This window comes from Callorhinchus milii, unplaced genomic scaffold, assembly GCF_018977255.1.
Source record: "Callorhinchus milii isolate IMCB2004 unplaced genomic scaffold, IMCB_Cmil_1.0 Scaffold7, whole genome shotgun sequence".
Taxonomy (NCBI): Eukaryota; Metazoa; Chordata; class Chondrichthyes; order Chimaeriformes; family Callorhinchidae; genus Callorhinchus; species Callorhinchus milii.
Genome location: NW_024704748.1, coordinates 15,316,078 through 15,328,626, shown reverse-complemented (window position 1 = coordinate 15,328,626; position 12,549 = coordinate 15,316,078). Strand labels below are relative to the sequence as shown.

Here is a 12,549-nt window from a genome sequence, read left to right as displayed (position 1 = left end):
GATTAAACCTATCCTTTCTCTTTCTGTAGCTGAGACGTGCCACAGTGCATGACCCTATGACCGGCAACTTGGTCTTTGCGAATTACAGAGTCTCCAAAAGGTAAGAGGAAGTTGTGAGGTACTCATTAACTGTTCAGTGACCTGGGATAGGTCCCTACACACCAACTGTGTGAGTTGCTTCATCACCTTTGTGCCTCTGTTGGTTTTACAGTTTGTTTTTTGTCAAACTATTCTAAATCCCTCTGAATTTGCATCTGGCTATAACTGAGAAAATAAGAAAATACTGAATTATCCAATGCCTGGAACAAAACAAGCAAACAAGGTATAGAACAACACTGTATTCAGTGCAGGTTAAAGCTTTTCATATCCAGTCACTTAATTGGTGGAAGTGAATTCTAATTGCAACTTTTGACAAGTGAAGTGAATGAAAGTTTTACACTTAACAATTTTTTTTTGTTAACAACTCTGTCGGTTTCTTTCATCTCTTATTCTTTCCAGCTGTTTTTCTTTAATAATGCCTTCCTGATTGTTATAAAACAACAATCTGCATATTTTAGTAGGATACTCATTTTGGTAAAGTTTAGGTGCATCTTTATTTACAAAAGTGGAGTTTTACTCGCTGACAGGTATTTAAAAATTGCAGCTGTCACACTTTAAATGCCTGTTTGCCTTCCATCCTGGGCATTCTGCACATATATGTTGTCTTACTTGAGGATTATTGTTTTGATGAGTTGTGGGATTGGGAACAACAGTAATTAGGAGACCACTATGAAGCAGAAATTTTAGTGTTGCTCAAAGTGATGGGTTCTGTCTCGCTGACTTTGTTTGTTGTTGCTTGAATGGCTTCTTTTCCTTCTACAGATTTCTCCTCCTGATGGTACTGACTCATTCTGGTACATGGTTTTGTGATGTAGAACGTTATCTAGAACATTGCCCAAATGACTGTTTGTCATGTTTGAGAGTGTTCTCATTACATAATCAGGTCTTTCCCTTTCCAGCAGAGGTCACTGCTAACAATTGGAAATGGTAAACCTGACTGCCTTTATTTTCTGTCCCTCTCTACCTAAGGGTATTGAGACCAATTTTAGCACCTTCACGGCTACCCCGACTAAGCTCAGCTAACTCAGCAGCTGAAAGATTGTGTAGCTCATTTTTACTGGGAAATGCATTTACCCACTGAACCACTGCAGATGTATTGCAAGGCCTTCTTTAAAACAAATAACATTATGGGAAATACTTTGTTTTTAAAAAGGCCAGCAATCTCAGTCAAGAGGAGAAGGAATATGAGGCTTGGTATTTTACTCACAGGGAGGAAAAAATGAGGAGGAGATAGAATGTATTTATTATTATATAATGTACTTTCACCAACAAAATATACAGTCAATTCACTTTACCGTATATTCTGTGAAGCGCTTTGAGACGTCTCAAAGATGTGAAAAGGCACTATATCAAATGCAAGGATTATTATCATCAATGGACCACTTCTTAGAGACCAGTTACAGAACAACATTGACGAAGGCCTTAGGGAAAAGATTGGCAGTTAGCCATCTGTAGTGTGGAACAGTGCCTAATGTGAGTAGGGGTGAAAGCACATATAAAATTCAGTAGTAACCAACACCCAGCTTTCATGAAATATTATTCCAAGGAAATTTTCAGGTCTAGGCCTTGAGTTTCTCTTTACAACTTTGCCAAATAAAATGTAGGTCATTCTTCTAAACTGAATCCAGATAGTTGAATGCCAGTCTCAGATTAATTACTGCACAATGGGTCTGCAGGATTGCTGATGCTGTAATACATTCAGAAATTTTATTTTTATTAATATTATTTTTTTATTTCAATTGAGGAATTCAAATTAGAGGAAGCAATGGCCTTCACAGTCAAATATCTTGCTGACACTTACTATTTAGGCTCAGGCTCATTAAGAACACCCACCAGGTTCAGTGACTTGCTGACGCCAGTGTACATATTCCAGCAAGAGTAAGGGTGGCAATTGGGAGCAAAATGTATCCAATGTATATTTTTAAAAAATCTAAAATCTTACTCTAGAAAACTTAGGTCCATGTTGTAAAAGCAGAACTTGGTTAGTTAGTGGAGAATCTGGAACATTTCCATGTGGTTCTTTTTCTTGAAGTGTACAGTAAGATTATAGAGTGTTACTGCAATGATGTGTGGCTCTGCTCAGATTGGACCAGCTCCAAAAATAACAGTTACAACTAAAGGAAAATTCATTTCAGTTCATAGTTGACTTCAGGAAGCTTGGTCTGTGTGATTTCTATTTTGTTCTTTCTCCCTGATTCAGTATTGCATAGAATCTACACTTTCAGGATTGTATCAATTCTATGCAATCCTGTCCATCTATGCAATGGACAGTATTGCATAGAATCTCTTCTGATGAGATGGTAGTAAGCATGTTCCTCCTTTTGAAAATAATGGGCCACTTGAGATGATTAGCAGCCATCAAACTAATTGAGGGGATTTAAACTAAAGTTGCTATGAGATTACTGCTCTGAATATAGTTCAAGGCACTGTTATGGTTAATTATATATTTTGATTATATTTTATATAATCTGCTAATTTGATGGGTTTGCGTGTGCATTGATTGTTGTTGAACATGTGTCTGTGTTAGTGTCTGTGCTTACTGCAAATTGATATCAACAATTTGTAAAGTTAGTATACTCCAGAAAATAAACATTTAGCATATATTGTACTTAAATCATAGGCAGTCAAAAGAAATTACTGGTTTCAAATTGCCCAAGAGATGTCATATTCTGATATGTGCATTTTAATATTAACTGTAGCATCAAAGAAATGATGTGTTCATCCAGGAAATAAATTTTCCTTGTCTGTTGTGTAAGAGGACGGAAAGATACCATATATTGTATTCAAGTTTGTAGAGGTCTTGGGTGATCAGGAGGAACTTTTGCAGAATATTCTGACTTCAAAAGGGAAGCCGAAAACTGACTAACTGTGACCTTGGGAGTTTTGTTGGTGTTGTGGAGGAAGGCTGGGTGTGAGGAAATCTGATTAGTACCACATGGTTTTATGAGATTCTATTGCCTCATGAATTTGCCCAATGTCATTAATACCATCCCCAAGTGTCTTACTTTTATCCCCTTTACTACAACAGCAACAACTTGTACTTATAGAGTGTCCTCCACACAGGGTAGCTTCTCAGAGCACTTAACAGTGGCAGAGCCTGACTCCGAGACTGGGAGAAGTCGGCAGTGGCTGTAAGCATAGTCGAATAGGATAGTTTTCAGGTGGGACTTGGGAGAGGGGAGGCAAGGCGGAGGGATTGAGAGAGAGGGTTCCAGTGTTTTGGAGCGTAGTGGCTGAAAGCATGAGCTCCGATGGTGGGGCGGAGGGTGCGAGGGACAGGTATGAGGCCGGTCCCAGTTGAGCAGAGGCCCCGGGTGGTGGATTGGGGAGTGAGAAGGTCGGAAAGGTGCCACGGGTGTGAGGATCTTGAAGTTGAAACTCAGGGTTTAAATTCAGGGGAGTGGTATGTACAGAGGCATGAAGTCAAATGCTAAAGCAAATGTTATAGAAAAAACTGAAGTGAAGTATGAGCTGAAGTGAAAAGTTACCATTAAGTGAAAATGTAGACCTTATCCCTCATCACCATTTGATAAAGTTTGTTAACCTAACAAGTTTTCTGTCTTTTTAGCAAATCATGTTAAAAGTGAAAGCAAAATACATAGAACAAATTAATGATAAAAAGTGTAGGATAGAAAACTTAACTTGAGTACTATTCTCGTACGCAGACTGAGGCAGTTCTTCACAGCATTCTTTGTATTACATTTTTAAAAGGGTCTCAAGTATGACCTCCTCTTGCAAATAGAGGCCTGCGTTTAGTTGAATAGGTTTCTGGAATTACTATGATAGGAGTTACTGTATAATTTCTTTATAAAGATTATTTGAATGTACTCCACTGATAGTATATAATCCTATTCCTTCATGGTGGTTGGCCTGTGTGGATGGTGTGCTGCACATACCTTTCTGATAGTGAATAATTTAGCCTTGTGGCATAATGGAGATGGCATGTAAGAATTAGATCAGTTGATGATTCAGCCTTTTCTACTGCATGTTCTTTTGAAGCACGAAGTTGAGGGGAGTTCAAAATCCATGCAGACCAAAGAAATGTGTTAAACAGATATGATTAGCTGGGATATTTACGAGAATTTTAGCTTTTAATTGCAGTTTCAGTTTAGTCTTGATCACAGACAGTTTTACTAAATATACATCAGATGCAGGCATCTGATGTATATTTAAGGAATATATATATTCCTTTTTAAGGTTGAACTGCTTTTTTTAAAAAAAAGACTTTTCCCATTCCCCACCACTCTAAGCCTGCATGTAATTTTCAACTTGTTTGTGAAATATAACTGCACTTTCCTTCTCATTTCCTTCTCATTGGATCCTTTACTTGTAAATCTTCATTCTGGTTTTGCTAATGGAAGTTGATATTCAATTATTCTTGTCAAAGATAGAATAAACCTTTGGTCATTTTTTTTAAAAAAATGTTCCATAGTTGATGAATCCTGCCTGCATATTTATTTGTCATTTATATGACCACACAAACCTCAGGTTCTGAAACCAGTTCAAAGCCAAGATAATTAAACTTTTGATTGTGTGCGCATGTTTTATTGCAAAGCATACATACTTTTTTTAAAAATTTCTGTTCATCAAGGGTTCTTTCTCAGTGGTTCCAGGTATCTGGATAAGACCAGTTTTCAGTAATTTAGTACCTCTAAAGTTCCTCTTACAAAGTATTTATTGTATTTGATTTGTGTTTTTAATGAAATGTGAGATTATTTTGTTCTGTTTGATTTGCATATTTCCCACTTCTACAACACTAGCCTGATTGTCAGAATAGAAAGACAAATACAACATGTTGACAAACTATCAAGTACTGATTGAGCTTATACTTTTCAATTTGTTAAAATAGAATATTTGTTGTCAAAAGTTTGAGGACCCTTTGGGTTATGATACTGTCAGCGCTTTGGGAGGTCCGACATGAAAGACACTCTACAAATGTAATTTGTTGTTGTTGAAATGAGCTAATGAGCCAACAGATTAACCCTTAAAGTATTACAATATTTCCCGATTAAACCTTTGAGCTAGTTTTCTATTATTATAAAAACAAATATGCCAATTCAGTGTATAAAAGCTGCAGTGTTAATATAGTGGTCTATTAAAATTGGTTCAGTTAATGAATTTTCAATTCCATCACAGCTGCATATGTCATTTTAATTATCTGAATTATTAAATGAACTGCAAGCCGCATAATAATGGAAGCTTTATACATTCAATCTCATGTTCCATGATATGTTCCTGTATTCAGAAATGGCTGTTCAAACATGACTGGACTGACTGTTTTCAAAACTATAACTGCTACATTGAAAGATTCTTTCAGATTGCGAGCATTACTGGAAATCACAGCATGTTTCACCTTTATTTTGATACTGAGACTGAATGACTGTTGTTGACCTGGAAAGAACATGTTTAAAGTTTCATAAGAGACTGTAGCATTGTGTTGGCATACATTAAGTGCTTTATGACTGCAAGCATTAGTTTGTTTTGATCTGTTGACTGAGTTTAATGACAGATTAGTGATAAGGTTTTCACTATAAATGGGTGGTGTTCCATTGTGACTCATGTGGTTATGTGCAAGTATTTTACATGAAATTTGAAACAATTTAATTATAAATTAATTTGTTGATCTCTGACTTATTTGGTAAATTCCATTGTAATTGGAGAAATTCAACCCATTAAAATTATTTTTTGGAGATTTCAATGTAGTTCTGAAAAAAGACACAGAAAAGGGATGCAAATAGAGATCCACGTGGATAATTAAGATGATTCAAAACCAAAGAACAATGAATTCTTCATTCCCAATATTCTCAAGAAGCTGTATTCTTTGTTTTGAGTCATAATACTGTAGTTTTTAAAAGGTTAATTCTCATAGCTCTTTCATTGTACACTCTGGGTTTCCTGAACTATTCATATTGAGAGCACATATCAAACACTCAGACATTTATTGGACTAACTTAAGCAAATTGTTCTACATCTGTTCAGTGCTTGGCTGTCTGCATATGAAGACCCAGTGATTAGTCGTATTAACCAGAGAATAGAAGCCCTCACAGGGCTTGACGTCTCTACAGCAGAAGAACTACAGGTAGGTCCTGAACTGATATGTGTATATTAGAGGAATGAAGTATTGATCTTCCACCAAAAAAGTACTGTAGAAATTGGGATTTTTTTTATATGTCTTAAGACATAAAGAGTGGAACATTTATTTTTCCCTTTATAGTGTTCCGAGTGCTCCTGTGGGTTTGTTATCTGTAGCACTTTAAGCAATATAGACCAAGGAGCTGTTCATGTATAGCACTCTCAGGGTTTAAAATGATCTGATTTTTTTTTCAGCCAAATGGATGTGTTTCCTCATATTTTCCTTAAATTAACTTTCTAAATTAGAAGGCGCTACACAAATGTATTATTTCTCTGGCACTCAATGAAACAGCTTAACATAACGAAAGATGTGCTGATAAACTGACACTGAATACTCAACTACAATAATTCCTGACAAAATTGAACCATTTTCTTCTTCACATTCTTTTCTATTTATTCCAACTTCTTCCCCATCGACAAACTTAGTTTCCTTAGTTCCTTCCAGTACCATCAGTAAAGTTCTTTTTGGAAAAAAAGCTTTTAATATGACTTAAAATCGTTTCATAGGAGCAGTTTGACTGGTCAAGATCTAAAAAGTGATCATTGCCACAGAATCATCAATCTAGAAGAAAAGAGAACAGAAAATGAGTATCAGTACTCGCTAGCAGATATAACCAGCAAACTAAGCAATGATCGTTCATATTTTTCACCCTTTCTCATTATTTTCACCACCACATGGAATACATTAGTTCCGCTTCATGCCATATATTTTGCACAGATTTGCTTCCTTGTATATTGCCAGTCCTCTAGTTTCACTGAAACTTCCAGAAAAGTGATTCACCAGTCAAGTAAAATGTTTTTATAAGAAAGTCTTCCACAACATTGTCGCAGATTGTTCAGGTCATGCAACAGAAACCTTTGTTTGTGAATAGACCATTAAAACATTTTTAAAAAGTATTTCCGAATAGCCAGGATGTCTAGGTAAAGTTTCCCTGTCTCTAGTAGGTAAGGTTTGGGGTAGAACTTGCCTTGCCCGCTGTTTCAACTCCCTCAGGTGCAATTTGAGGAGTTTCCTAGTCTGTGCATTGTTGGCCTGCAGTGATCAAGTAGCACACTCATTTCCAACCTATTTTCTGATCTGCTGCCTTAAAGTGTCCGATCAACCTGCTCATATCGGATAACTTACAGTGTAGTTTTGATTTCGGCATTCCACTGTGGAGCTAAAAACATATTTAACCCAGAGAGATGAGAATTCACGTGAGCTTGTACAGAACTAAGGTTTGATAGCCGAGTTATCAGTGGAGTTCACTCTAACTTCAACAGCTGAAGTGTCAGACAATTTTACCCCTATATCAATAGCTAGGATAATAAGTGTGGTGATAGAATCTCTACCTTTCTTTCAGATGCCCTCTATCACACTTTGCATTACAGCACCTCTTGGCAACTGTTGCTCCTTAGCAATGAGATCTCTATTTAAAACAACATCTATTTTTTCTTCTGTACAGGAGGGCTCCTCTATTATTGTATATTTTTTCTCCAACAGGTCTTGCAATGTCAGTTAGGTTCTGTTGGTGAGTCTGTCCCCTTCGAGTTTATACAGTGTATATCTAATAGATTGTGTTGGTGACTGAAACTGAAATAGTACATTTTGTGGTGCAGATCTGGGCTCAAAAGGTTAGATACAATGATTTAATATATAAGAAAATCAAACCAGCACCAATTTACTTTTGTTTTAAAGCACAATGTGCATGAATTGTGCTGCACCCATTAATAGATTATCACTAAATAAATTTGGGAGAAAGGGATAATTTTTATCTCCTGAAAGTTGCATCATAAAATTGTATTTCATTGGATTCAATATAAATAAGTATAAATCTTGCTTTTTATACTGATTAATAAATTGGATTTAAAGCCATTTTTGAAGTAATGCATTCAACATTACCAGAAGTCTCTCGTCAATGCAACAAGAAAAACATTCATTTTAATAATAATAATAATGTCTCAAAGCACATCTCCTGAACAGACAGATAGGACCTCTGTTTAATGTGTCATCCAAAGGATGTTATCTACGATAATGAGCCCTCTTTCAGTGCTGCGATGACAGCCTACATTTTCAGCTCAAATCCTGAACTCACGACTTTATGATCTAAAGTCACATTTCCATAGTTTGAACTTCTAGAGTATGTGCAGTGGTTCATTGTTACTAGGATAAAATATGATCCAATACCTTTAGGGTAGAGCCTAATTTTAATTTAAAAATCAATTTTGCATTGATTTGGATTAAAGTTTTATGCACAATCAGTTGAGCGACCTGGGATGTTAGCACAATAGAAAACATCAGTCTGTGAGTAAAAATACAAATATAATTTTACCAGCTTCATTTTTATTCCCTGAGAGTGAGAAAGTTTTGTACTAAACCATGAGTGATTTTCAGCACCGTACCTATATTTTGAATGCAAAGTGAAAGATCTATATGCAGTAATAATCGTAAGTATGTTTTGATCCCTAGCCTAGTTCTTGAGGTGTCATTCCCCAGTCTGTTCATGTATATTTCAAATGCTGTAAAGTCCAGCTCAAATATTGAATCAACATCGATTTTTAGCTTTGAAATTATTGCACAAAAACAATTTTTAATTTTGAGATTTGACAGGAAATGGAAACAAATCTTGAAAATGAATGGAAGTTTATTTATCTGGATTTTAAGGCATGTCAATGAATGTTTTGACACACACCAAAGCCAAGTGTTGAAGCAGTCACTTAATATATGCATTATTTCATTAATTATTGAATTAAATTGTAACCTCATTACCTGAGACTATAACCCAGGAACGCCTGTGGAATTGGAGTGAAAGTTCTAATTTCAGTTTAAAGACTCTTTTGAATAAACTACACTGCTGATATGCCATTTAGCTCTTAAGAAAGCTTTCTTTTGACTGTGTAACAGTCCTATCTCTGACTTCTCATTTTGCTGTAGGTGGCCAATTATGGTGTTGGAGGCCAATACGAGCCTCACTTTGATTTTGGACGGGTAAGTTGCTTTCAAATTATTATTTAGCTTTTTCCTTCTTCATTTGTTTCTTTCAGGTGGCTAATTATGGCGTGGGAGGGCAGTATGAGCCCCACCATGACTTTGCACGGGCAAGTAGTCACAAAAAGCTGCAGCTATTGCTGTGTTTTCAGCTTTTTAATGGGTGTGCACGAATGGAATAATAATCAGTAACTGTGCATGATAACGGTGCTGTCTCATCTGAGAAAGTCTCCTAGTTGATCAATGCATATTCAATATTTTGCACTGCATGATTGGTAGTTGGCTTTTGCAACAAATTTCAGAAGCTTATGCATTAGCTTCAATGTTTCAGACCTAAAGCAATATGCTTGATTTGGAGAGGTAAGTTTTCACGTATTTTCAGTGGAGGGAAGGAGAACGCCTATTATAGCAAAGGAGAAGTTCAGAATTCAAAATCGATTTTAAAAAAATCAATGTCTATCAAAAAATTGTGTGTATTGATTTATTGGAAGTAATTTGATTTTTGTTGAATTTGATGACTCTGTCTTCACATGTATTAAGTTCTTCAGGCAATTTTTGTTCAATGTTAGTCAGTCCCCAATTTCAAGAAGTGCATATGCTGCTTGGATCCTTTTCAGTGAATGACCAACTGATGTTTAGTGGTGGTTGACTGGCCTTACGTGGTTTTAAGAAGTAGCTAGCCAAAGCATCAAAGATTGCCATCAGCACTGAGTTTACTGAAAGGAATTCTTGCAGAATAGCTTTGCTTCTCCAGGTGCTACATCTGTTTTATCAATTTAAAAAAACTTCCAACTTCCAATTCAAAGAATAGAGGACATCAATAAGAACTATATCAGCCAAGTTATTTTCTACTTCCTATGCCAAAAGGTTGGAAAGAAGGCTTTTGAGATCTTCTAAGCTTTAGACTGCATTTCCAGCTCATACTGTTAGACTTTGAGCCTCTGGACTTTGCACTGACTTTAATGTCATCAAACATTTGAGATGTTATCATAAATGCAATCTCCCATTTCAGTAACATTGACTGGTCTGTCAAGAAGTAAACCCAAAACAATACTTTCAGATACACTGAGACAGCAAAACAAAAGGAAATGGTTTAGGGTTGCAAAGGGCGGAGAGTATTAACACTTGGAACAGGTTGTCAGGAAGGATGGTTGAGGCCAGGACATTGAGTGTAGAAATGAAAGAAATGTAATATAGAATTACATTTTTATGAATCCATACTTAGAAATCCTCTAGTGCATTATATTCAACTTTGCTCGATATTCTAAACTTTATATATCTTGTCTAAAATTAATGCACTTGAAGGTTTAGCAATATTACTGTACTTTAGCCCCAAGGAGCAAAATTTTGTTTAATGAATAGAAACTGTTACCAGTTCTGAAATACAAATATCACGAAGTAGAAATTAGAATTTGGCTCCCACAAAAATTGCCACAAAAGAAATGTAAGAAAGTAGTGCAAGGGTAGTCAGCTGTTTACTCAATGCATGATTAGAAGATGGGTTTCATATTGTAGATTCTAATGCAATGATTAATCTCTAAAGGCTACATTGGGCAATGCATTTATTATTCAATAATGGAATATGTATTATTGCATTTTCTACATAATGGAAGTTATATTTCCTTGAATTGCCACATTACTAATGTTCTAAAGGGCAGTATTATACCTTGGGATGTCCTCTAGATATGAAAGGTGCTATAAAGATGTAATTTGTTGTTGTTATATAGCTACCTGTCTGTCAATCCACCTTCATTCCTGTCTTCTATTCTTTTTAAATCACAGTTGTCAAGCAGTCTGGGAGCAGATACTTTGTGGCTTCTCTTTTTAAGTGATGCTATGAATGGAGACAATTATTTGTGAGAAGCCCTTTCAAATAGTTTAAATGCATGAAGCAAAAGAACAAAGAATACTGCCGAGCATATGACAACCTTCCTTTCTAACATAGAATCATAGAATTATACAGCATAGAAGGAGGTCATTTGGCCCATCATATCTGTACAGGCTCTTTGAAAAGAGCTATCCAAATCAATCCCACTCCCCGCTCTCTTCCCATAGCCCTGCAAACTTGTCCTCCCCAAATAATTATCTACTTCTATCTTAAAAGTTGTTATCAAATCAGCTTCCACCATCCTTTCAGGCAATGCATTCCAGATCCAAACAACATCAGTGATTTATGTGGCAATTTTTGTTCTAAGGTTTATCTTTCCATTGTGGTTATTGTATAGAAAACTGACCTGATTTCATTCATGATTCTGCTTGCTCCATGCTCTGCTATTAGGAAGATGCCAAAACTTCAATAAAGATCTTAGTATTACATTACATAACAACAGAAGCTTTTATAACATTTCTTTTATAGAAAGATGAACCAGATGCCTTCAAAGAACTGGGCACCGGTAACCGAGTTGCTACCTGGTTATTTTATGTAAGTAAAACATACTCCAATCAATTTAAATTTAGTGATGCTCGCGGAGCTGGTTTATGTCAATTTTTGTCAGGGGTTTGAAACTCACAAGCTTGATTTGTGAATGATTTTTTTGTAAAAATCACTATTCTGCTCACGCAATTTCTGATTCCCCAGCTTAACTTTTTTTTTATATTAATGCCACAGTTTATTGATGGTGCAGTGTGCTGTTGTACGGCACTGATTTCTATTCTTGATTCTGTTAATTACGGTTTCTCAATCTCTCCTACTATTGGGCATTATGAGACTAGGTGACTTCTCTAAGGTGTGACATTTGAGGGCGAATCACCCCATTCTCTAGATGTGCACCTCTTACCTGCAGGTTCACTGCCAGACCTGGGAGCAGGTTACCTCTTGAATGTAAAATGGTATATAGCCCAGGAAGGTGTTAAATGGAGAAAATGAGAGAGGTGCATGAGTCAAAAATAGGATTTGTCAGTTCCAGGTAGAACATTTTATTTAGGCTTTTGTCTGGCTGTAATTTTGGTTGCCCATGCACATCTGCATTTGCTTTAGCATCTCAGCTAGTTACAATGAGCTTCCTGACTCTGCATTCTTTTAGTGCAGCAACATCTTTTTTTTACTATCCAGCAGTAAATTTGGCTGCCGGTTAGTGCCAGGACCACTGATCGTGTATCGTCTTTCAGAGGAAAGCTGAAATCAGGAAACTCAATTACAGAATTTGGCAAATAAAAGCAAACATCTGCCATAGAGTCCAGTCTGTTTGCTACTGATAATACCTTGTGTAAGATTTATGTTGCCAGGTAAGCAGCTTCATATCCGGGGTTGATTGGCAGCCTTGATATTCCTGTTAGTTAATCTAGGGAATAGTGTAGACAACAGCTCAAACCTTTCAAAGTGTGAGCATATTACCAATGGCATGGGGAAT

General features: G+C 36.2%; 1 protein-coding gene across 4 annotated transcripts in view; it reads left to right on the top strand.

Annotated features, from left to right (window-relative positions):
• p4ha1b (prolyl 4-hydroxylase, alpha polypeptide I b) overlaps nt 1-12,549 on the top strand; it is a 40,587-nt gene that overhangs the window by 25,879 nt on the left and 2,159 nt on the right. For 3 of the 4 annotated variants that reach the window (XM_007897533.1, XM_007897531.2, XM_007897532.2), the window contains exons 10-12: nt 6,079-6,178; nt 9,146-9,199; nt 11,556-11,621. In XM_007897533.1, the coding sequence (XP_007895724.1) occupies nt 6,079-6,178; nt 9,146-9,199; nt 11,556-11,621 (220 nt within the window). Of the gene's footprint in view, nt 1-6,078; nt 6,179-9,145; nt 9,200-9,255; nt 9,310-11,555; nt 11,622-12,549 lie in introns of all 4 variants that reach the window. The other variant, XM_007897537.2, reaches the window with a different exon arrangement.